General features: G+C 44.0%; 1 protein-coding gene across 5 annotated transcripts; it reads left to right on the top strand.

Moving 5' to 3' along the window:
* Positions 1-8,248: 8,248 nt before the first annotated feature.
* TNFAIP3 (TNF alpha induced protein 3) lies at positions 8,249-23,875 on the top strand. 5 transcript variants are annotated; one of them, XR_013956611.1, is made up of 10 exons: positions 8,249-8,600; positions 11,375-11,687; positions 15,696-15,886; positions 16,112-16,259; positions 16,462-16,632; positions 17,371-17,551; positions 19,028-19,938; positions 21,336-21,568; positions 22,243-23,084; positions 23,297-23,313. XR_013956611.1 is itself a non-coding variant. In XM_080615613.1 (10 exons), exons 2-9 carry the CDS (start codon positions 11,375-11,377, stop codon positions 22,522-22,524), a joined length of 2,430 nt encoding a protein of 809 aa, XP_080471739.1. In that variant the 5' UTR covers positions 8,249-8,600; the 3' UTR covers positions 22,525-22,540; positions 23,297-23,875. The 5 variants fall into 5 exon arrangements, 4 of the variants coding, with proteins under 4 accessions (XP_080471739.1, XP_080471740.1, XP_080471737.1 ...); XM_080615613.1 differs by having other exon boundaries at positions 22,243-22,540; positions 23,297-23,875; XM_080615614.1 differs by having other exon boundaries at positions 11,386-11,687; positions 22,243-23,875.
* The last annotated feature ends 428 nt before the right edge of the window (positions 23,876-24,303 follow it).

Genomic DNA, 24,303 nt, shown 5'->3' with positions numbered 1-24,303 from the left:
GACCTCACTTGGAGTATTGTGTGCGGTTCTGGTGTCCTCAACATAAAAAGGACATGGAACTGTTGGAACAAGTCCAGAGGAGGGCCACGAGGATGATCAGGGGACTGGAGCACCTCCCGTATGAAGATAGGCTGAGAAAGTTGGGGCTGTTCAGCCTGGAGAAGAGAAGGCTGCGTGGAGACCTCATAGCAGCCTCCAATATCTGAAGGGGGGCTATAGAGATGCTGGGGATGGACTATTCATCAGGGACTGTAGTGACAGGACAAGGGGTAGCAGGGGAAGTTTAGATTGGATCTAAGGAAGAAATTCTTTACTGTTAGGGTGGTGAGGCACTGGAATGGGTTGCCCAAGGAAGTTGTGAATGCTCCATCCTTGGCGGTGTTCAAGGCCAGGCTGGACAGAGCCTTGGGTGGCACGGTTTAGTGTGAGGTGTCCCTGCCCATGGCAGGGGGGTTGGAACTAGATGATCTTAAGGTCCTTTCCAACCCTGACTATTCTATGATTCTAAGATATAGGGTATAGTCCTTCTGTGTTCCACATCTCTACAGTCTGTGCACACATGTGTACATAGATGAATATCCTTACTGGAGCCCATGTATTACTTTCATGTTAGAAGAATTATTATTCACACATATATCCAGCATACGCTGTTCTGTGTTTCTCAGCGGATGACGTAACACAGGGCACTCTCTTTGATACTCATTTTCTTTCTATTTTTGTTGTAAACTGTAACCACCCCTGAAATGCAGCCATTTTTTCAGGAGAATAACATAGCTACTTCTCAGAGCACACCTAAATGACGTTATTTCGCCCATGAAATGACAGCATGCCATAAACCTTCTGAAATTGCAAGGGGAAAGCTATGTAGGCAGAAACACTTGGCCTCACCAAAACATGTCAAGCCAGTGCAAGCCTTTACTGCAGCGAGAAATCCCATAGAATAGTTAGGGAACTTCAGCAGCTATCCCATTTGAGTTAAAAAAAAAAAAAAAAAAAAGGTTTAAAAGCAACTTTCTGTAAAACTGGTCTACCAAATAAAGAAGTGCCTCCTTGAAAGAGTATGGCAAATTCTTCAATCCAATTAGAAAGCATGCAAAATGCTTTTGGGCAATGAGCTATAACAGAACATACTAAAAATGAAAAATCTATGGCCCCTCAGAAGTTGCCTGTCCCTAACACAGTCTATGTTACTATGCCATGAAAAGGGACTCCAATTCTGTATGAAAAAGGTCAGCACACAGAGAGATGCATTTGCTTGGTGCGGGTGATCCAGATGGGGCAGTCCTCAATTTTAATGCTCTAGGACCATGACAATGGAAAAACAGTTAGGGTGCTCCACATAGACTAGAGTTTAATAGATTTCTATAGTGTCTCCTAAACATGAAAAGATGTTTCTTTCTCTACTACTCCCAAATCTATCTTGGACTACTTTTAATTCTCTCCACCTTAATGAGTGAATGGTTAATTTATAGCAAGCAGCTTGTGGGCTGTCTTCTGCAGCTGCAAAAATTACAGAAGTGCTGGCATGCAACATTGAAAACACATTCCCCACATGTACACAGCAGAAATCTTAAAATATTCTCTCTGTGGAGATAGGAATAAATGATTATGTCAGTGTTACCAATGAGTACTGTCATCACAAAAATGGGGATTCCCCTCTCCCTGAAATCAGTATGAATCAGAAGAAAACAATGTATTTTTTGAGCTAAAACACATGATCAGAGGCATCCCACAGGCATTCACTAAATCTATATTTACAAAGCAAATTCACAATTTCTCTGGTGGGAGATGGTTGTTAGTTTTTAGGAAACAATCTGTGGACTCCGTTATTTAATTCAGCAAATGTTGGTAAATTCCCATGCGAAAACAAACATCGTTCTCTGGAGAATTAATTTGGAGGAGAATTTCTTGGGGAAATTCTGGCACTGCTAATACAGGGCAAATAGAATTTTCTCTCCACTTGGAAAGCTAGCTTGAATTTCTGGCCACTCATATATGCCTCTTGTGTTATTCCCCATGAAAGAATTTGCCTCACACAGAGGAAATGCCTTTCCTCTGCTTTTCAAAGTCCGGGAATGAATTCACTTCCTCATTGTCACTGAAAATGGCTGTGAGTTTTGAACATGCCTAGAATGTAGCTAACCTGATAACATACACGATACTGAAACCTATTCAATACTTAACATTTTTTCAGGTAAACCTCAGTGAAACTGTTTGGCTGAGGGTGTGCCAAATAAGATTAAATCACACACCTACACTAGTCATTCTAAAACAGGATTTACAGTAAGCACTGGGGCTACCAGACCACTCATACTCTTTGACAAAATCAAAACAGTATCCTCCTGAAAGTGATGCTGAGCACCTAGCAGCAGTTATGGGGCTGACATAGAAAATACAGATGAAGCTCAATGGCCTGTGCTATTGAGGAGGTCAGACTAGACAATTATGAACATGAAAGTCTGATCAGAAGTATTCACCATGTACTGTAGAAATCTATATTTGTTGGCTATTTCTTTCACATTTTGATGAATTGGGGGAAATTACAAAAATTGCAGAGGGAAAAGAGTGACAAGCTTCATGCTCTATGATTCATGGCTGAAGACTAATTTCAGATGGTCACTTTTTATTTCCTTAGGACTCCCCAGTTAATTCCATTGCTAGGAGCTGCTAAGAAGAGATATTTCCATAATGACAGAAAACAGTGTCAGCAGTTCTTCCATGTTAGCAACGAATGATACAGAGTCACTCAGTCACGTAATCACCAAGCACATAGAAATTAACCACAATTCAAAATAGCTTTACTGATTTTAAAGGGTGTAAGGCTGGCTTAATAAATGGACACATACATAAGAAAATATGTTATTGGAAGTATCTAAAAGAAATTTTGAACAGCTTGCAGTGATTTTTTTTTATTTTTTTTTTTACCATTTAGATTATACAAACCACGTATTTTTTGGGAAAAAATAAAACCTTATAGTGAGACTGGAATTCACTGGGAAAGCAGCACAAAATGATAATGACCTGTAAGACTGTCAAGTCTGCTGAACTTCAGGCTGTCCTATGTAAGAAAGTTTGACTGACTGCATTGTACATTAAAATTGTTTGAGGAATAGAGGAGTAAGGGCTTTAATTATATGACAAGGCAGGCATTCACTAGCTGCATTCTCTGACCCTTCCCATCTACTCCCAGAGGGTATAGCTCTGTGCTAAATGCTTACCTTACACCTAAAGTTAGGATAGCTGCTCACATATACAGAATACAGAAGGAAAACAACAGTAGCTCCTGCCAGACTTCTGACAAGGCACTGTCTTTAGCTATTTGTTTGTTAAGCAGTTGCTGACTCCTGGATGTTAATGTGCTGGCTGAAACAAACAGCTCTGAAATCCGGACTCTGCTTTAGGGTCCCCTGCTGTGGTGTGCACTCTACATTTAGGCAGCACAGCAGTTGCCCCAGCCTAAAGACCAAGGGAAAGGCTAAAACGAGTGGGCTTGCACTGCCTAAACCCAGCCATTTGCTCTGTGCATTAAGGCAGGAAGTTTTCTACATCCACAGATAACACTGCAGAACCCATAGCTCTGCAGTGTTATCTATGCAGAGCTTTATGCTTGCAACTCTCAACCTAAATCAAAGACCATTAAGAAAGTTGTAGTTTACAGTGTACTGAAGCCTGCTACACTTCGATGCTAACTTTCTTGAAGCAAAGACCACACTGTTAATATGCACAGTAAATAACCATGTGTCTAGGTCTTAAGGTACAGCAAACACAAAACAAGAAAAGGCTCGGTCACAAAGAGTTTGTAGTCAGAATTAAGCAAACAAGATGTGGAAAAATGTGAGACATGAAACATCCTCACAATTACCATAAAACTGAGAAACCGAGGTACCAGAATGTTAAGGCACAACCCCAAATCCCACAGGAAAACTGTGGCAAAGTATGGGCTGGAAAAGCATCAGGAACAACCCAACCCATCTCTGTGCTCTTTCCTGGGCATCTTCCCAATCAGTGTGAGAAACAGGGCACTGAGCTCAATGGGCATTTGGTTTGGCTTACTATTGCTGCTCTCATTTTCTTCAATTTAGCCACAAGCCCTGTCTGAGCCTGCTTCAAAATCCAGCAAAAGCACTTCACTCTCCTAGGCAAAAATAATGTAGGTCTTGTGCTTATTTTTTGCTGGGGCTGACTGGAATTCCCTGTATTGTGCATTGCAGAGGTGAGTAATGCTGGACTGTGGTGCTGTCTCAAACGCAGCTATACATACCTCTATGTCTCTGCAGTTCTTACAGGCCTGAGGCTCTATCTGCTATTTACAGATATCAGAGGAATGTATGACAGATAAAAATCAAGTTAGAAAGATACTATCACTACCACTGCAACCTCTTCACACATTTCACACTCTCATAAAACAGCTGGAAAAGCATTCAGAGATTTCAGCTTGCCTGTTACCTCCACACCAGGAGGTAAGTATGGTTAAGGCCAACCTTCAGTATAGTTAAAGCCATACCTAACCCTCATCTGGCTAATAGATGTTAAAAATGTCCAGTGTTTGCCTCCATAAAGTGAAAAAGCAGAGGGAGCCTTGTCCCAGTAGCACGAACCCCTACTCCCAGTACAGTCTCTTGCCACAATATGCTTGTAATAATCTCCCAGGGAGTCTAGAGTCTCTTACTGCATTTGGATGAGTGTAATGGAAAATTCACAAAACCAGTTCAGCTCTTCCTATCTAAGTGGCAGAAACAAGTTTGGGTATTTTTTTTATTTATTTATTTATTTTACTATCACTACTGGATTCAGGAGTAAGCACTGGTTTGCTGTCTGATAGAGGCTTAAGGGATTTTCCTCCTTTTTGCTTCTCTGCAACAACAAGCTCTTCTCATTGCTTCTCCACCAGGAAAAGAAGCAACAAAAGGGCTCCTGGAAGACGGAAGTCCTGAACTCAAGGGTGACCTCAACCACTGCTGTTGCAATAGAAGGGATTTCCCTTTTACGATCCTTTTCCTCCCTTCTTGATGAATCACCCCTCTTACAGAATTATCTGATACTGAAAGACCTAGCAAATGACTGAGCTATTAAATGCTGAATGCTGCTATCCATAAGCATTATCACAGTCATCCTCCTATGACAGAATATTACAGGAGTGCTGTCTTGACAATGAGTCTTTCCTAATGTAATCTCTGAAACACTTGGTGGTGTTGTTCTGAAGGCTCTGAGGTCCTCCTTTAATTTAGTGAGCATGAGCTCCTCCTTCCTGAACAGAAAAAAGAAGTGAAATAATTAAAATAATTTAGAGATACAGAGCTGAATGGGTCCTTGAGAGATTTATTCTTCTTCCCAGGTACAATAAAGAACTATTAGTGACTGATGTGCATGAAACTGATTACTTAATTCCCCTCCAAAGATTGATATTCTGCAGCTTTCTTCAACAGCCTGCTCCAGGGTTATACAAACTTCACCACTTGTAAGGGTGAGGTTTTTTACCCTTAAGCCTAATCAGCATCTAGGTAGCTGCAGCTGAAATTATTTCTTATCCTGTCCTCAATGGCAAGGAGAACTTCCCCCTCCCCTCAAGAGATACAGATATGCATATATACGTATATATATATGTATATATACAGATATACATAAAAATATGTGTGTGTATGTATATATATAGGTATGTGTGTATGTATGTGTGTCTACACACACACTTCAAAGAAGAAAATTTTCCTTGCCCTTACATATATGTATATATGTTTATATTTTGTCAGATAGAAACATTATAACATAAATGATGGGATAATCCATGGGGTATAATTACAAGAAATAGGAGTAAATCAGAAAAGAGGAATGTGTGTTCATGTGTTCTACAATTATCGATGTTGTTGATGTTTTTAATGTATTCCTACATTGCCTAGGAGATCCAGTTGACAAGACAAAACTTCATTTTGTGCTGTGCAAACTCAGATCAAATGAATTCCTGCCATCCTGCTCAGATGTGTATGATAAACATCAGCCTTAGCCATGCCACGTGCAATCAACTTTCAGTTTATCAAGGTGTAAATAGCAATTACAAATAATCAGATGTGCTTACTGTTTAGAAACATAAAAATAAGCTGTTGCCTTTTCAGGTTTTCCCAGGACTCAGCATCTCCCTCATAGGCTCATAACTAATACCTGCAGAACCATTGATCTCCTTACTCACACTTATTTTCCTTTCCTCTTTCTAGTAATTGAAAACCAGAAGGGGCTAGGGCCACTTGCTAACCTATTTTCTGCAGTTTCATGTAAAAAGCAGGGTATAAGTCAGCTTGTCTTTCCCTACTTCCTACTTTAGCTCCTCATTCCCACTCCACAGTGAAACTCTACATCACTTCAAATGTTCTCTGTAAAACCCTCTGATGGGCAAGGCTTCATAACACGAGAGAAATGCTTTGGATAAAACCAAACACATATATATATAGCTTTTTCCTAATCAGTAATCCAGTGTCTCAGCCCACATGAGGCGATAGGGAAATTATCCAGGAGCAGGGAACAGGAAGATGCTGAAGGAAACATACTCTGGGTAAATTACACACACACATAGCTGCCCTGGCTATGCAAGTAATTACCCAGCCCAGTTCCTCAGGAATCCAGACCCCTGGATCCCAGCCATCCCTCAGCCCATCAGTCTTTAAGTGTGGAGCCTTCCTATCAAACTACTACTTACCAAGGCAGCAGAGAGGCTAGGTGGGGAGAAAAAAAAAAAAAAAAAAAAAAGAGGGGAGTGGGGGAAGGGGAGAAGAGCTGTACTAAAAACCTTAAAAATCCCCACAAAAAAATGGAAGGGATTATTCTTTTTCCAGCCATATCCCCGACTTCTTTTTGAACAAAGGCAGAGAAGGAAGGACGGCAGGCTTCACAGAGCCAGCCACGGGCCTACAAATGCTGGGAAAGAGCATCTGCCACATAACCACACCATGTAGCACAAGCACAGGAGCTGAGCCTGCTGCTGGAGCTGAGAGCCCAAGGCTGAACTCTTCCAAAATCCACCTGCTCTCTGAAGGACTCTCAAGACCTAATTCCAAAGTGTGGCGCTACCCTGGCTTCTCATCAAGTCATAGCGGCGGATGCTCAAGAATGGGTAGGAGCTCAGCCTCTCTAAGGATAAAGTCCTTTAAAGCTGCAAGAAACCTGTTGCATTGTACTTCATTTCTGAGTGCCTTCATGTTGCAAGGCTGGTGAGCAAAGAACTCCCCTTTTTCCAGCAGAAATCTCCTTCATAAGTCATATTTACAGGCCTTAAGTATTGTTTTTTATTCAGCATGTTTTTCCACTACACAGTTTTAGAATGTTTAAAGGTGTGAATTGATTACAATAATTAATATGTCATGATTCCTACAAATTGCTAGGCAGGTCCAAGAGCTTACAAACACACTTGTGCACTAAGATCTTCCTGATTTGGTAACTTCAGGCAGAAGTTCCACCCCTTGCCTGCAATAACCTTACTTTGAGCAGGGCTGGATTAAGGCTTATCTCCTGCCTTAAAATGCCAGAATATGGAGTCAGAGGATTATGTATCAGTCTAACCTCTAATTAGAGAAATGAAGCCACTTGTGGTTACTTACAATACAAATTAAACCTGTGAAGCAAATACAAACTAAATGGGGAAAACTACAACTTGCTTGGGTTCGAAAACAGTCGGGAAAAACAATAGCAGGGCTCCCTTTCCATCCTGTTGGGATGATACCTGCAGGGGTGTGGGCACCTACACCCAGAACCTACACTCTTGACACCAGCTTCTGCATGGGCACAGAGGCCAGCAGGCCCTGTGCAACGCTTGCCCGTGTGGACAAGGACGAGGTAACGGATCCTGGAAATCCGCGCCTCCTTCACTCCTGCTCCTGGTGCAACCGGGGTGCGGGTACACCAGGGTGCAAGGGAGCTGCTTCGCGCTCTGGGCACGGCAGGACAGGCTGCAGCTGCCGCCTCCCCAGCACAACTCCCCGCAGTCCAAGGGACCTTCTCCACCGCTGCGCTGGAGACAGGACGATATCCCACACCGGGACGCTGCTCCGGCCCCAGCCCCTAAGATCCGCGGGCCGCCTCACACCCCCACCAAGCACCGGAGCGAGGCCGACGGGAAAGCTCCCCCCCCCCCCCCCCAATATGTGGGGTGCAGAAAAAGGAAGGAACAAATGACAAACGGCTCCGAAACGCCCGCCGGTGAGCCAGAGCGACCTACAGGCAGCTGGGCCGGGCCTGGAATGCGGCGGTGCCCCCTAGCGGCGGCGGCCGTGGGTGCCGGCTGCGGTTGTCACATGTCGGAAAGTCCCCGGCGCTGCCGGTGGAAATCCCCGGTGGGGCTTTTTGTTGTTGTGTTTTCTCCTCTCTTCCTCGCTAGGGCGCTGAAACAGAAAGGGGAAAAAAAAAAAACAAACCCAAGAGGCTCGGCTCAGCCCCTCATTCCGCGGCGGCAAGAGCAACAACAGCAACAGCTCCGGCGCGGAGAGTGCGGCGGAGGGAAGGAGAGCCCTAGCTCGGTTCGGGGCTTGATGGCTGCCGAATACGACTTCTCCCCACCGCCCCAGCCCCGTTGCTGAAGCAGGAGTTACCGACTGGAGTAGGAGCCCGCCGGCGGAGGGGTGAGCACTGCTTGAGCATAAGGAAGGAGGGAGGGAGGGAAGGCGGCGGGGCGGCTTCCCCTCTAGCGTGCCGCTCGACTGCGAGGGGACCGGGCGGGTTCGCAGGGGTCGCTTTGGCCGCCTGCGGGCGTGCGGCGCCTCCTGCTGGCTGGGGCGGGCGCCGCGGGTGTGTTTCTGCAGCCCTGTAACTCGGGGGGTTTGTTACTGCTGCTTTTCGGAAGGCAGGGAATTGGTGTAACTCTATGAAACCATCGGAACATCTCCGGACAGTGTGCAGCTTTCCCGAGCATCCCCGGTACTACATGTTCAGGAAGGATACCGCCTCAGATCGCTGTTGAATCATTGTTTACAGCTGTTCTGGGAACTCGTAGTACTTGTCAGAAGGTTAAAATAGCATAGTGTCTAGTAAAGCACAGTGCAGTATAAGCTAATCTAATTGTAGCTTTGTTTTCTGACTTTTAAAGCCCTACCTTAGGTGGCTGGTAAGTTCTGCTTGTTTCATCATTGTTTTTGAAAAATAAGGGTTGTTCAGCTATTGCCTTGATTGACATCTAATGACCATAAATAGCACAGTGATTTCCATGTGTGGAAAGGAAAATATGTCTGCAGAATAGAATATTGAATAGCATAGTTTCAGCAAATGCTTCTCTAAACTCAGTACTTTTTGTTACATAAAGCTGGAAATAACCATTTCAAGGGTCCATGCTGATGGTACTTAATCATGTGATTAGTCTTTATTCATGTAAGAAACTCCCGTTGACTCAATGACTCTACTTACATCAGTAAGAAATTCAGTCATCTCATATCAAAGTATAGCTATGGTTATTAAACAAACATTAATAAAGGCTTGTTTATGTTTGATTTTTTAAAATCATCCATACATTTAAATATGGGATTACAAAATAGCATGTGTAAAACCATACTGGTAGGGAGAGTTGATGAGAAAATGTGTTATTTCCATTATATGGCTGTATGTTGGTGGAGGAATGATAAGAATATGCCATGTTTGTTAGCTAAAGAAAACATTTTCCATGTATTGCAGGAAGTGCCAGCTCTGAGCCCTGCCCCTAGTGCTCTTACAAGATCACAGGAGGTGCTGTGTGAATGCAATTGCTCTGAGTGGAGAGGACTTTGCAGCATCTTGTGTTTCACCTGCTTCTTTTTAGGGCTTGAGGGGACGTCCACTGAACCTGTCCATCAGCTGGTACTTGGAGAGGTTATAGAGGGCAGCTTTTGGCAGCAGGTGTTTAAGGCCGTCATCGTACCCTGGCAGGGTCCTTTCCAGTGCTCTGGCTCTGGTTGGAGGTGGAGATTACCAATGGAAGTGTCTTGGTGAAGGGGAGAGAGCAGCTGGTTCCCCATGGGAAGGGTGTGCTAAGTCCTTTTGTGCAAGAGGGGTCTTCTGCCTCTTCAAACCTGGGAGTGTCTTCCTGGTCAGTCCATCAGGCTGTAGTCCTTCCTCCTTTTCCTGGCCCTCTGGACTTGCATCTCCATGAGAAAGTTTCCTAATAGTTGCATAAACCGGTTTTCAGTTGCTTCTTGTCTCCCTGTACTTGGCAAGGTGTATATTCAGCCCTTGGTAGATATTTATGCCTTGATATTTGTCCCTAGATTCATAACCACAATGGTGTATTCTTCTGATGTGTTCTAAACACGTTAGGCATGACTACCTTTATTTGTCTTAATAGAACTTTTGCTTTCTTTTTAAACAGAAAGACAGCATTGGGAGCCTCTCCGTGTAAAAATAGGTTGTTGGTGGCGTTACTGTAGTGCACAGGAGTTTTGAGGGATGTGGTCCCTACGTTTGGCTCTAGCTAGCCACAGAGTTAGTGTGCCGTGCATAAGTATTTCAGAGATGTAGATAGTTTGAGGTTATGGGGGTTTTTGTTCTTCCTGCTATAGCCCATGAGGCCAGAGATACTAAAGAAAGGAATGCAGGGCAGCAAACATTACGTGTCCCACTGTGGAAAAATATTGGGGGTTTTGAGCCAAATGGAAATGCTTTTTCAGCTATGTTGACTTACCTCTGAGTAATAGCAGCACTGCAGCCTGCACCCCCACACGCAGCACAAGCATCTCTGGGCAGTAGCCCTACTGCTCACAAAATATAAGAAGGCTCAAGAAGAGTAACATAAGGCTGTCCTTGAGTACTTGCTGTGCAACAAATTTGCTATCTTCGGCCACCGTGAGTATGGGGCAGATGCTAGCATGGCTTGTAAATCTTGGGGCTCTTTTTGGACTGAACCAAGCATCCCTTCTCAGAGTATATGGGCTGTGGAAATGTGAAATGGTCATTATCTGCTGGTTTTTTGGCATGTCATCAAAATGAGAGCTTGAAACATGCTGTAAGTTCAGCAAGTTCATATGGGATTCCACTGTGCAATTATCAATTAGTCAGTTTCTAGGATAATTTTCCCTTCCCTTGATCTTGCCTTCTTTTATCCTTACTTTGATTTAAATGCCTTTTTTTTTTTTTTTTTTTAACGATTTCCTTAGTTATGGATAAATTGTCTTTAATATCTCAGTAAATGATAGCAGAAAATTATGGAAAGTCAGTGTCTATACCCAAGTAATGCAGAAAGGCTAATGGGTATGAGCTTTAAAAAGCATCCTCTACATAAGGCTCAGTGGACTTCATCTACTTTGTGCTCGTTTTAGGCAAAACTGCAGCCAGAATCCTGCCCCTGAAACTGCCTTCTCAGTCTCTGCAGAAGTGATAGCGCTGTCGTGCAAGGACACTAACATGTCAATAAAAGGATTCTTTTTCATTTCAGATGTCTTCTAGAAACATGGCTGGCCAACACATCCTTCCTCAAGCTTTGTATCAGAGCAATATGCTGAAAGCCATGAAGATTAGAGAGAGGACACCTGAAGATCTGGTCAAACCCCCCAATGGAATAATTCACCACTTCAGGACTATGCACAGATACACCATAGAAATGTTCAGAATGTGCCAGTTTTGTCCTCAGTTTCGGGAAACGCTTCAGAAGGCCCTGACTGACCAGGCCACACAGACTTCACTGGAGCGCCAGAGGAAGCTCAACTGGTGCATGGAAGTTCGGAGACTTGTCCCTTTGAAGACTAATGGTAAGTTGTGAGCATGTCTTTTCACTTGCATTGAAATGGCTGATATGAATGTAGCACTTTTATTAATAGCATCTGAGTTCATGTTACTGAAACAGACGTGTGCAGCTTTAAAGAAGTGGTGCCTTTTAATCTTAGTTCTGTAAACTAAAATTCTTTCCACATGATGTAGTGTCCTGAGGCTGTAGCAGACCCCTGCCCATACCACAGGGTTATGAATAGCCTGAAAATCTCACAGATGTTTTCTTAATATCAGTAACCCGTGGCATGTCAGAGTAGAATACCAGGCAGGAAACTTGAATCTGACTCTGCGGTGTGTCGGCTGCCTCATCAGAAGTGCTGAGCAGCCTTTAATGCCAGGCAAGAGGAGCCTTCAGCTGCTTTGAGCGGCGGGGATGCATTCCTATATGTGTATATAGCAGAATTAATGTCCTGCCATAAGCCCTGCCTTTGTAGCTGTCAGGCAGAGTTCACTTGCGGATCCAACTTTAACGGTGGCGCAGGCAGGAGTGTCCTGGACATGGAGCCTCTGGGAACCTGTCCTCACTGGCCCTGGAGCCAGCACCCTGCACCCGGCTGGCTCCCTCATCTTCAGCTACCTGGCAGGGTTTGCCAGCTCTTGCATTCCCTCAGCACTCACCAGTAACTACTGTGTGTTTGATTTGTAGCCATTTTTGTGCAACACCAAGTTGCAGTGCCCTTTTCATTCAAGGGTAAGTGCTGGTTTGAGGACTTGGCTTTTGGGTTAAATTGTGTGTATTGCATCAAATGCTGTAAATTAAAAGGTACACAGCAGCTCAAAGACTGCCTGAATGGGTTACATGTGTCCGCAGTCTTGAGCAGGAAACTTTTGCACAGGACTGTAAGGTTTGCTGGGCGTTTCACATTCAGTGGAGGAAAGATTCAGTAATTGCCATGACTTATGGTCACGTACCTGAAAACTTGGACTCAGGATTCCCTACAGCACAGATTGTCCCAAACTGGGGAGGTAGACTGGGACGGTGAGGACTCCAGGAACATGGAAAATACATACTCTTCGCTCAAAGAGCAGATCACAGTGGCTATAGAAACACTGGGTGCGGTGGACCTGCAGCCTTGTTGAAGTCCTTATGTTCTGTGGATGCTTCTTTTCTTATCTGCTTATATACTCGTTGCCCTTATCTTCTAGTCCACATTCTTCCCATCCCAAGTTCTACCGTGTTTCTCAGTCTGATTACACACAGCCGTGTTGTGCAAAAGCCGTAAGAAGAGAACTGCTGTGCAAATGTTACTGCCCTGACCTAGAAGAGCCTGCTCCTAATGAGTGTCTCTGTAACTGTGATAAAGGCATTGTCCTCATGGTGAGCTTCTGTGGGCTGCCTCTGCACTGGCATAAAATTCTCATAACTGTAATTAGGCTGGGCATGGAGATCATGTGATCTTGGACTTCAGAAGGGCTGGAGTGGCAGCTGGGATAGGCAGTACTCTACAGGTTCTAGGAACGTAACATTGCTCAAAGCATTGCATCTTCAAAACTTCACCCCAAGAGATGCACTCTAGCAGATTTACTAGGAAAATGGACAACGTGTGGGTGAATAGCAGCAGTTTTGGAATCCCCCAGCTCCTGTCAATATGAGCCCTGCAGGGGTTAATACTGCCTGGACGGGCCCTTGTTGCTGACAACCTTATACTCAATAACTGTGACTTCTTGCCTTGTCTCATGACTGTCAGCCAGTGTTACACATGGGAACAGTGTGGACTTGGATCTCATCCGTGAGCCGGCATACCAATAGACAAGATGCTAAAATATTAGGGCAAGTTGAGGGAAGGCAGAGCAAGGACTCGGTTTGTGGCCCCCCTGTACCCTGTGCACTTGGCAGCTCAGTCAGCTTCAGCTCAGTGCTTTAGGGTCATCAAGGGCATGAGTAGCAGGAGTGGCTTTGGGAGCCTGCGGTTTATGCAAAGTAGTTGTAGTGAGAGACCTTAGCACGAGAGAGAAGGTAGATCAGACTGAGGGAGAGGATCCCTGAAAGAAGGGACAGAAGCCTGGAGAAGCCATGTATTATCCCAGAAAATAGCATGTTGGGGTTTTATTTGGCATGAAGAATATTTTGTTAAAGCATTTAGCTGCCTAACCTATAGATGTGGGAGGAATATATTAGTTCTTTCAGTCAGTGGTGGGCTTTCTTCAGAAAATTCTGGGGGTTTTTTTGGATGAAGGTTGTAATTGTTGAAAACAAATAAAGTATCTCCTATAGGATCTTTCAGTGTATATTTTAGCTGATACGTGTATGAGTTTGTGGAGTGGTTGGGATTTTTTAACAGAAAAACCCACCCTTTTGAATCCCCACGTGTTTCTTTGCAGACCTGTGAATGGAGGATGGAAGGAAAGCAGTAGGAATACAGAAATTGAAACTGTTTCTTGTTGGCTGCTGTCTGCTTTTTCTTTTTAATTTAAAAATTCCAGCCTTTCTTGGCTGCAGAGATTTCGCTTGTATAATGAATTGGCATTCATTCCGGCTCACCCTGCCACACCCCCTGGGAAAGTCCGAGGGAGGCTCCGCTGCTCAACCCGGCACACCGCAGAACAAAAAGTACAACTGTTACTCAATTGCTAGTCAAACAGCGCAGGGGAATTCCAAGTGCTGTGTAAGGAATTTTGGGCAGCACATCTCAATAAAGAATTGAAAGTGAGCTCTCGAAGAGAGAGCAAATAACTTAATCTTATCTTTACTCTAGATTTTGCAAAGGGAAAATTTTAATGGGATTAGTATGTCAGCTTTCTTGGTCAGAAGGAAACCCAGTCAGAGTTCTGTCTTACATGTTCCCTGATTTTTGAACTCCAGTAAGCAGCCTGTGGACTTGATGTAAACTTAGCAGGACAGTATTCAGAAACCAGAAGGCAGTTGCAGGAACCTGATGTACACAGAGTCTGTAACAATTCATGAAGTGTTGAGCTTTTTCCATATGAGAAAAAACCTAGTAGCTTTACCATGGTCATGTCCCCTATTCCAAGAAAATTGCTGTGGCTTTTTAGCACTGGGTCAATCTTTTTACCTCTGTAGTAAACACCGGACCTAGTTTTCTATCTAAGGATATGACAATAATGATTCTTGATGTCTCCCTTTTAGGGCAGACATCCCCTTTTGAAGAAGATTGCTAGAGATAGAACTTGAAACCCAGCCATAGGCATATTTTGTCACACCTTTTAATTAAGTTAGTTGACTCCTCTAAGTCTCAGTTTCACCGCCTCTGAAATTGCAGGACATCACTTTCCTTCCTACCTGTAAAGAGGACTTTTTCAGTGCAAGGCGGGTGTCTAAATGAAAATCAAATCATTGTTTTTCATTTAGTTAGTTTTAAATTTTGTGTTTTAAAGAACAACCCTCTAAATGAAATATTTAACAGCCCAGCATACTATCAGTTCCGAGAGGAAGGCAAGAGGTGTTCCTATGATTGCTTTACATAAATCACTTACTCTTCTCTTTCTATCTTGTTTTTTATTACAATTCCTCTATCAGGCAAGGCCAAGTGCCAATCCTTTCAATGCAGTGCTTGCCAGGGGACATGAGGCTTGGTGCTACTATAGTATTTTCTTAGTGGTTTCTATTATCTCTACCACGTGCCATCATGTGTATATTTGTGTCAACACTGATGAGGGAGAGTTACATGTTCTTTTGTAGTTTTAAGATGATTTTGTTGCATTCAAAACCTGTTTCAACTATGTTTGACATTTGCAGTTGGCCCCAAAATTTAGTTCGTGATACCAGTCAAAGTTAATAAGGGGCATTATTGAATGACAACACTGACCAGTGAAGGGACAAAACCAGTAGAGAGGAGACTTTCTTCCTTTCTGTCTCTGAGCAAAGAGCTCATAGGTGTGATCTCCTTATTAAAACCTTTCTGTCTGAGGCTTAGGGAGAAGTATATAGGGAATATGCATTTGCGCAGCATATTTCCGTATCCTGAGTGCTTGTGGGGTTTTACTTGAGCAACCATTTAAAAATAATGTACTCTTTCTTTTTTTTGCAGGTGATGGCAATTGCCTCATGCATGCTGCATCACAGTACATGTGGGGTATTGAAGATATTGACCTTGTCTTAAGAAAAACATTGTTTAGTGCACTGAAGGAGATTGACACACGGAACTTCAAGCTCCGCTGGCAGCGGGAGGCCATTAAATCCAAGGAGTTTGTAGAAACAGGACTCCACTATGACACCCGGGTAAGGTGGCCTGAGGGAATGCTGCTGTTTTCTGATGCTTGTCAGCATTGCCTTATTGATTTAGTTCGCTTTTTTGCTTCATGGATTCCGCTATTAGTGGAGAGTAGAAATAGTTTTCCTGTGAAGTAAATGGGAAAATGTGATTATTTTGAGTACTGGTGAGCTGCAGCTGGTTCCTGACCTCCATGTCTTTGAACTGTTACTGAGGGATGTTTCTTTCCCCAGAACTGGGAGGAGGAGTGGGAATACCTCATTGAAATGACCTCCCCAGAAACATCTGGGGCTCGAAACAGGCTTCCATATAATGCACTAGAAGAAATCCACATCTTCATCCTTGCTAACATCCTCAGAAGGCCAGTCATTGTCCTTGCAGGTGAGTTGCCAGCCAGTCATCTCACCGTGTTACTCTGTGCTATGTTGGTAATCTTACTTCAGTAACGGCTGCTTTCAGGCAGATGCGTTTCAGAACAGGGTGTTTTCAGCAACTGTTCTAAACCAGCCAGAGTATGTTTTTTCTTGCCTGTAGCACATACTTACTTGTGTTTATTTGTGTTTTCTTTTTCTCCCTTATGCAGATAAAGTGGTAAGAAGTTTAGAGTCAGGCTCCAGTTTTGCTCCTCTGAACGTTGGGGGTATTTACTTGCCTCTCCTTTGGCCAGCTGAAGAATGCTACAGGTACCCAATTGTGCTCGGCTATGACAACATGCATTTTACACCACTAGTGACTCTGAAGGACAGCGGACCAGGTATTTTTCAAGTACCTTCTTTGGTATTTATGTAGCTTCTTCGGTATCAACATGGTGATAAAGCATTTAAAGTATAATCTGGTTTAGATTTGCATTCTTAAAGTTAAAATAAATGTAAAAGATTCCTTTGGAATATGTTCTTGATGTGTGACCAAAACCAGCTTTGTCTGTAAACCTGAAACTAAATAAGAACTAAAGGGTGCCCTCAAAATACTGTCTGAAAGGAGAGTGCAACTCACCTGCTTGCAGGCTGGAATCAGTCAAAGGGTGGCCTCTGCTTCCTTGTGTTCTGGTCTCCTTTCCACACCTCGTCATAAGAGAAGAAGTTTTGAAGGACACGATCTAACAGCAGTGTACTGCTGTCTGGCAGGGATCATGAAATATATGCTTTGTCATTTTTAATGCACTTCTGAATGGATAGCAGTTCTACAGGTTCAAGTTAGGCATCTTCCTGTGGAAAGGCATAACAAACTAAGATCTACAATGCTGCCCACGATGAGAAGAAAATTGCTAGGGGGAGAAACATAAAAACTCCATGGGATGGGGCTAAGTTTGTGGTCCAGATGTGTCTGTGTCCTCCCCCAGTGGCACTGTTTAGAAACTGGTTGGTCTGGCCAGCCATTCTTCTCTCTCTTCAGAATTCACCAGCAGTGGTGACATCTCCAAGTTTTGCAACTTTTGGTTACTCCTGCCTGGTAAAATATATATATATCGCTAATCCATCTTGTTTCCCCACAGAAATCCGGGCTGTCCCTCTGGTCACCAGTGAAAAAGGCAGATTTGAGGATTTGCGTGTGCACTTTCTGACAGACACAGAAGAGAGGGAGAAAGAGCAGCTGCTGAAAGACTATTTGATGGTGATAGAAATTCCAGTGCAAGGCTGGGATCATGGAACAACTCATCTAATTAATGCTGCAAAGTGAGTGTCATTGCTGTTTCCTCAAAGCCATCTTTTTTACAGAGATGGGAGAAGCTGGACAGTCTGGTGTGTTCCTTCAGTCTTTCCTTCCTTCCACAGTAGTTCCTGTGTTTACCCTCTGAAATATTAAATATTTACATTACTGTTGACATGCTTTGTAGTTGTATGAGCTCAGACCAGTTTCAGATTTAAAGGCAAGAATGTCTTCGGACTTAGCAGACTGAAACTAGTATTTTAGAAGGGTAAACCAAATGCATTACTTCCACTGACTTTAAATTACACAGAAGGGTGGCTGAAAAGTAGTTACATCCAGGAACTAGTTAAACTCACCTCTTGAGCTTTCTGTTAGGGCACATTGCATAAAAGGCAGTTGGTGTAATTTTGGCTGCCGTAGGGAAAGTACTTAGTGGTATGTTCTTAGCACAGATGCCTCGATGCCCTGGGCTGTTGCAATGTTGTAGGCAGGAAGTTGTGGCTGGTAGAGGAACCGGCGTCTGTGCTCATTCCCCTGACGGTTAAGCATCAGAAACGTGCAAGGGGCAGCTGGTGGCACTCATCATCTTCTTGCATTTATGGGATGCTGATAGCAGTGTCCATCTAGCCCCTTTCCCAGAGTAGGGGGGAAGTGACTCCCTGTATCCTCTGTCTTTGCTTCTGTTACAACACAGGAAGGTATCTTTATGCTGTTGGGTGGTTTTGGTTTAGGAGCCTTGAAATTTGAAGTCCTTCTATCCAAAGGTTATACGCATACATGAAGAGTAGAAATTGAGCTTCCCTGGGCGCACTGCATAGATGTTACCATTACTGGTAATGTTCCAGAACACACCTCAATCCTACCAGCTGTGGCATGGTGAGGCTTTGGTGTGGGATTTTCTCCTGCTGTTGGGGACAGAGTAGGGATGACGTGATGGATGCTAGTGTTACACACACCACACTGAAGCCCTGTAGTTTGTGTGAAGAATTGCACTGGTAGATACAGAACAAACAGGGCAAAACCAGGAGCAGATTTCATGATAAGCTGTATCGCAAAACACTGAACCCGCTGTAGGAAAGGTGCATGCTTAGCATGAGCTGGTGAAGAGAAGGATCTTCTATTCTAACCCCCACTCAGCTGAGCGCTGGTCTTCAGAGGTATTCAGGATTTGGGAGACTTCTCACTTCTGAGAGGTCATCCATATTCTTTGTGCAAACAGCTCTCAGATAGAAAACCCTCACCTAGAAAATCCTTTTAAGAATCATTTAGCATCATGTCACACCACTTTATTAGATGTGAAAGTCTCCATCTGACATCACTGAACACCTGCCTTTAAAATTATTTCCATTTACAGCAACAGTTTTAACATCCTGGATCTTCTATCTGAGTAATATGGATGTGCATTAAATCTGCATTTCCTCCTTGCATTGCTTGCATTTGCCTCCACCCCCACCATCTGCCCTTTTCAACCACTGATGCAATCTTCCTTTTCTGGCTGTCAGGTTAGATGAAGGCAACCTACCCAAAGAAATAAACCTTGTGGAAGATTACTTTCAACTGGTGCAGCATGAGTACAAGAAGTGGCAGGAAAATGCTGAACCTGCAAGAAGAGAGAACTGCTCCAGGAACAGACAGGAACTGTCTCTTTCCCAGCTCTCCCTCTTACAGGTGAAATGTGAAACACCAAATTGCCCTTTCTACATGTCTGTGAACACCCAGCCCTACTGCCATGAGTGCTTTGAGCGGAGGTCACAAGGAAACAAAGGAAGAAAGCAGACCTCTGCAACAGCACCTGAGAAACTGATGGCAGCTGGGGCAGGCTCCTCCCATGGGGATGTTATTGTACCTGGGGGATGGACATCTGAAGGGCCTGTAACAGGGCCTCGCTCCGCACCTCCAACGGCTCCGAGCCTTTTCCTATACAGCGAGACCACAGCCATGAAATGCAGGACACCAGACTGCCCCTTTACATTGAATGTGCAGCACAACGGGCTTTGCGAACGGTGCTACAACTCCAGGCAGCTTGGTCCTTCCAACAACTTGGATGACCGGACACATTTAGACTATGCCACATGCAAGGTGTGCCGTCAGAAGGCCAAAAGGACTTTCAATGGCACATGCAGCACTTGCTTCAAGAGGTCTACAGAGCGCTCCTCAAATGGCAGCCCTGCTTTCCTGCCCGTGTGCCACCAGAGATCCACATCTGACCCATCCCAGATCTTGCAGAGCCTCCTCCAGAACCCCTGCCATCAGGTTCCCAACAGCCCTGGCGAGGAGCCACTGCCACCAGTGCTGCCACCTGAGGAGAAGAGGGGAGGCAACCTCTGCAGGAAACCTGGCTGCAAGTTCTTTGGGACGTCGCAGAACGAGGGCTTTTGCACGCTGTGTTTCTTTGAGTACAGGGAAAACCATGGTAAGTGGAGATGGGGTGAGCTCTGGCACACTTCAGCTGCAGACTGGCCTCCTTGAGCTATGAAGCTGTGCATGCACGGGGTGTTGAATGGGCAGGGGGTAATGGGCATGGTGTGGAGCAGAAGCAGCAATGTGAGAAGGTGCTTTTTTGGCTCATAATATAAGAGGGCACAGAGTAACAGTGTGGGAAATCTGTGAAATGTCTTGTAAAACTTCCTGTCAGCTTTCATGGAAGCAAAACTAGCTCAAGGACAGAGCTGGGGTTTGATCCCTCCCCACCATTCACTGCAGTCATGATTAGGTATGAATTTTCTTCACAGCTAGACAAGTTGTAAGGGTCAATGAGGAAAATGCTATTGTATTGATGGTACTGAAAACCAGTTATGTTAGCAAGGCTTTTAAAAAGCTTGGGATGAATTTGAAGATCTGTATCTGTTCTAGATGTAACAGATACAACACTGGCGTCACTACTGAAGTCACCTTGATAAGCAGAACAAGTAAAAGTTGACTGTAAATAACGTTCTTGTATTTTGGAGTAACTTAGAAATGCATTGTTATAATCTACCTTGAAATCTTCCTTGGTGATATCATATGTATGCGTGCACGTGTATGTTTAAAGGCAAGCCTTCAAAAATACAATACCCTGGGAATAAATCATAACATGAAATCTTCGTCTTTCATGCTACTGCCCTGTTACACAGGTAAAGAGCCTTTGGTATAGAAGGTGAAAGGCACATGTAAGACAGAATAATTGCTTATCTCTTATGTCTCGTTGCTGACAAGTGTGCCAACAAACACAGAAATATAAGATGGTTTGGGTTGGAAGAGACCTTTAAAGACCATGTAGTCCAACTCCCCTGCCGTGTATAGGAACATCTTTCACAATGCTGCACTTTCAAATTAGGGAACCTCTATGCCAGCTTGCAATAGCTTATTTTCCAGTGTTGTTCACAATGAGAATTTTTTCCTTCTGATTGTGGAATATATAAGATTGCTTCATGAGACCAAAAAGCATAAGGCACTTTTTCCCATTAAGGTCTGTGCCACTGTACTACCATTACGCCTGAAATGGGGGAGGCAGGGGAATGTCAGGCTAGGTCACAGATGACATGCTGAAGCCAAAGGTGAAATTCCTCTTGACTTCAGTGGGATCTATTTTTCCCACTAAAGGCAAGTTTTTCCAAAATCAGTTGTTTCAACAGGTTCTGATGTGAAAATCTGTCTGTATTAGCTCCCTTATTTATGTAGCGTGTAGGAAAGTTCATCAACTGAGGGGCTCAGGATTGTCACATGTTTTGGGTTATGTCTATTTTTAAATTGGGTAACTTTTCGTAGTTGCTTTGGCTCATCAGATCTATGAGGCACATTCAAACTTCTCCTGTCCTTACTTTGTATTAGACAGCGCTTTGCTATGCCACCAGAGGAGACCTCAGAGGAAGTCCGCACCAGTGGGTCAGTCAGGGACCTCTGTTGCCGCCTTCCGTAACACTGTGTCCTGCCAGCGGCGTGACTGTGACACCCTGGGCAGCACAATGCTCGAGGGGTACTGCCAGAACTGCTTCATTAAAGCCCAGAACCAGCGATTTCAGGAAGCCAGGAGAACAGAAGAACAGCTGGTGAGACAGCCAGAAGTAAGTGTGAACTTCTCACCATCTTCCTGTTGCTTAGCACTGCATGTTTTTCTCTTGTGCAAACAACTTGGGATGAACACTAAAAAATCCTCTACTGACTGCATCCTAAGTATCATGGAGAGACAAGTGTATGGCATGATTTTTGTGTGCTTCAACTGAGCAGCACTCCTAAAAGCCTCTCTCAGTTTAGGGTTATCATGGCCGAGCTCAGTTTTACCTCAGCTGGGAGTTTGCCAGCAATTTCAGTGGAAGCAATTGGACCAACATGTGATTTATTTGCTGGCTGGGGAGAGATTTTAATTACTACTCTAGATCTATGCAACTGCATCGAGGGCTTTAGTCCACTTCATGTTGCCTTTTTTATTGAGCCCATTACAGACCTTTTGCTCCACATTTTCTTGTCTTTTATAAATTTGGTTTGGTTTGCCCCTTTTAGAATTGAGAGCTACCGAAGATAAAAACAATTATTGATTTTTTCTAAGAAATGACAGAATCTGTGGTTTTCTTTGGTAAAGCCCAACTTGGCTTTTGGTATTGCACTTTTCAGAAGCAGCATGTGTCTGCATGTAACCCCAGTGATTACCTATACAAACCATGAGCAGAGTTGCAAATGAATGAAAAACCACTTGTGCTGCTGGCACAGCAACTGACAGTGTGTTTTAATGTTTTTCAAGAGAACAGAGCAGCGCAGAGATCTGCAGCGAACAGCATTGAGTAAGCAGAAGAGACAGTGTGCTGTGGCTTCATGTAGAAACAACCTGGACTGCAGGAACAATGACTTGTGCCAGGAGTGCCAGCGCCTCGGTCTGCTTCCTCCATCAGGGAGTGCCAGGAACTCATCTGCAGAGGAGCCCCCAAAGCAGCGCTGCCGAGCCCCTGCCTGTGATCACTATGGCAATGCCAAGTGCAACGGCTACTGCAATGAATGCTACCAGTTCAAGCAGATCTATGGCTAGTGGAGGGGAGGACTTGGTAAATAACAGGAAAGCAGTACCAGCTACTTCCTTCACTGAAATGGTGCTATGTCCAGAACACTTAACAGTCCTGGGAGTGGGAGGGAGGGGAGGAATATAAGCTGTGTGCTCATGTTCATGTTTATTCCCAAGATGGGAATAAATGTCTACTTCCTCTAAACACTGCATACAAGGACTGCTGAGAAAAGCAGGTTGCCTTCTGCACAGAGCTTTCATGACTAAGCTCCTACAATGCCATATTTAATCCTTGGACTTCCCAGGAGGAAGTGTGAAGCATTTGAATCCAGAGAACTTCGCAGTTCTGCCTCTTTCTTAATACCTCCCCTGCTCCTGGGTGAGGTGCTGCGGCTGCTGTCAGAGGTGCAGGACCTCTTTGTGTTTGCATACATCAGTCAGAGTCAAGTCTTTCCTGAGCGGGATCCTGCAGGACAGGCTGATGCAACTTGCAGTTCATGTCTGAAGAAGCTTGCTTTGGGTTGCGTGTTGGTGTTCTTACAGAGCTGTTCTAGGCGGGAGCTCCCACAGACGTTCAGGGTGTTATGGTGAGCAGTGCTGTGTTTGCAGAGCCCTCAGTAAACCACAGCCAGATACAAGACCAGCATTGGTCTGCTCCTTTAACATGTTTAACTAATCAGCATTTAGATCCTTTCCCATATCCCAAGACGTCTGAAAAGACAGGTGATTACAGAAGCAATTTTCATGAGCATATGCATGTGATGGGAAAACTGAATCCTGCTGTTCCCTGCTCTTACAGAAGGAATTGCCTCCAACATACAAAAATACCCCAAAGTCCTTCAGCTTCAGTTCTGAAACCAGAGCAACTCTTCTCTTGCATTGTAAGTGTTGGGAATATGTCTGCTGCTGTTCCTACTCATTTCTGTCTCTGTCATCCTTGATGTGATTCTGTTATCATGCAAACAGCTTGGAGCTCCATAACAGAATGCTTTTGGTTTGAGATTTTACTCCTGGAGTTCAGTCTGCAGTACTTTTCGTGATCTTGCTGTTCCTGTTGTGCCCAGTGCCTGCTTCTCTCTTCTCCTTTCTCTCTTCTCCTTTCATGCCTTTAAAGTTTTCAGCATCTATTTTGCTGCTATGATTTTGGAGGTGACACCTCTTCTAAGTTGCTTCTCAAATTTAGAAACTTTGTCTGCTTAACAAAAACCAGTTTTTTGAAAAGACAAAATCAAACTCATGACTTATTTCTGTTAAAATTCATATATTTGTGGTACTTAATGTGAACATGTTTTAAAATATTTATACTATTTGAAACAATGCAACTTGAAATTTGCACAGCTAGGATTTTTTTTTTATGTGTATTTACCCTTGTGTTGAAAGTTACGAACTTAAATGTATAATTGAAAAACATTCTCTGATATAAAGAAATAAATTATTGAAGGATTGACTTGGTGATTTTATATGGATAAGAGAGAGCACAGTTGAGCATGGGACACCTCCTGAAGAAAGCATTTTTGTCCAGGACCACCATTCAGCATGTTACCAAGTGCTCCCTGGTTCAGATCATGTAGCCAAGCACTTTGAAGAGGTGATAACTTACTGAGAATCTCTGCATACTCTCACCTTATGTCAGCATTCTCTCAGGAAGAGCTCTTGGTGCTGTCAGTGTGCACAGGGAGTTGCTCATGTGGGTACAGAGTATCTCCAGCCCCCAAAAGGATGGGTGTGGGAGAGTAAGGAGGTTGCAGGACCAGCTTCAAGGTAAGCTGAGCTAGACCGACTGGGCTTTGCTTTCTTCATTCTTCC

Source organism: Psittacula echo (assembly GCF_963264785.1).
Source record: "Psittacula echo genome assembly, chromosome: 4".
In the NCBI taxonomy this organism is placed as follows: domain Eukaryota; kingdom Metazoa; phylum Chordata; class Aves; order Psittaciformes; family Psittacidae; genus Psittacula; species Psittacula echo.
Note: the sequence above shows the minus strand (reverse complement) of the source record. Positions and strands in the feature narration are given on the sequence as shown.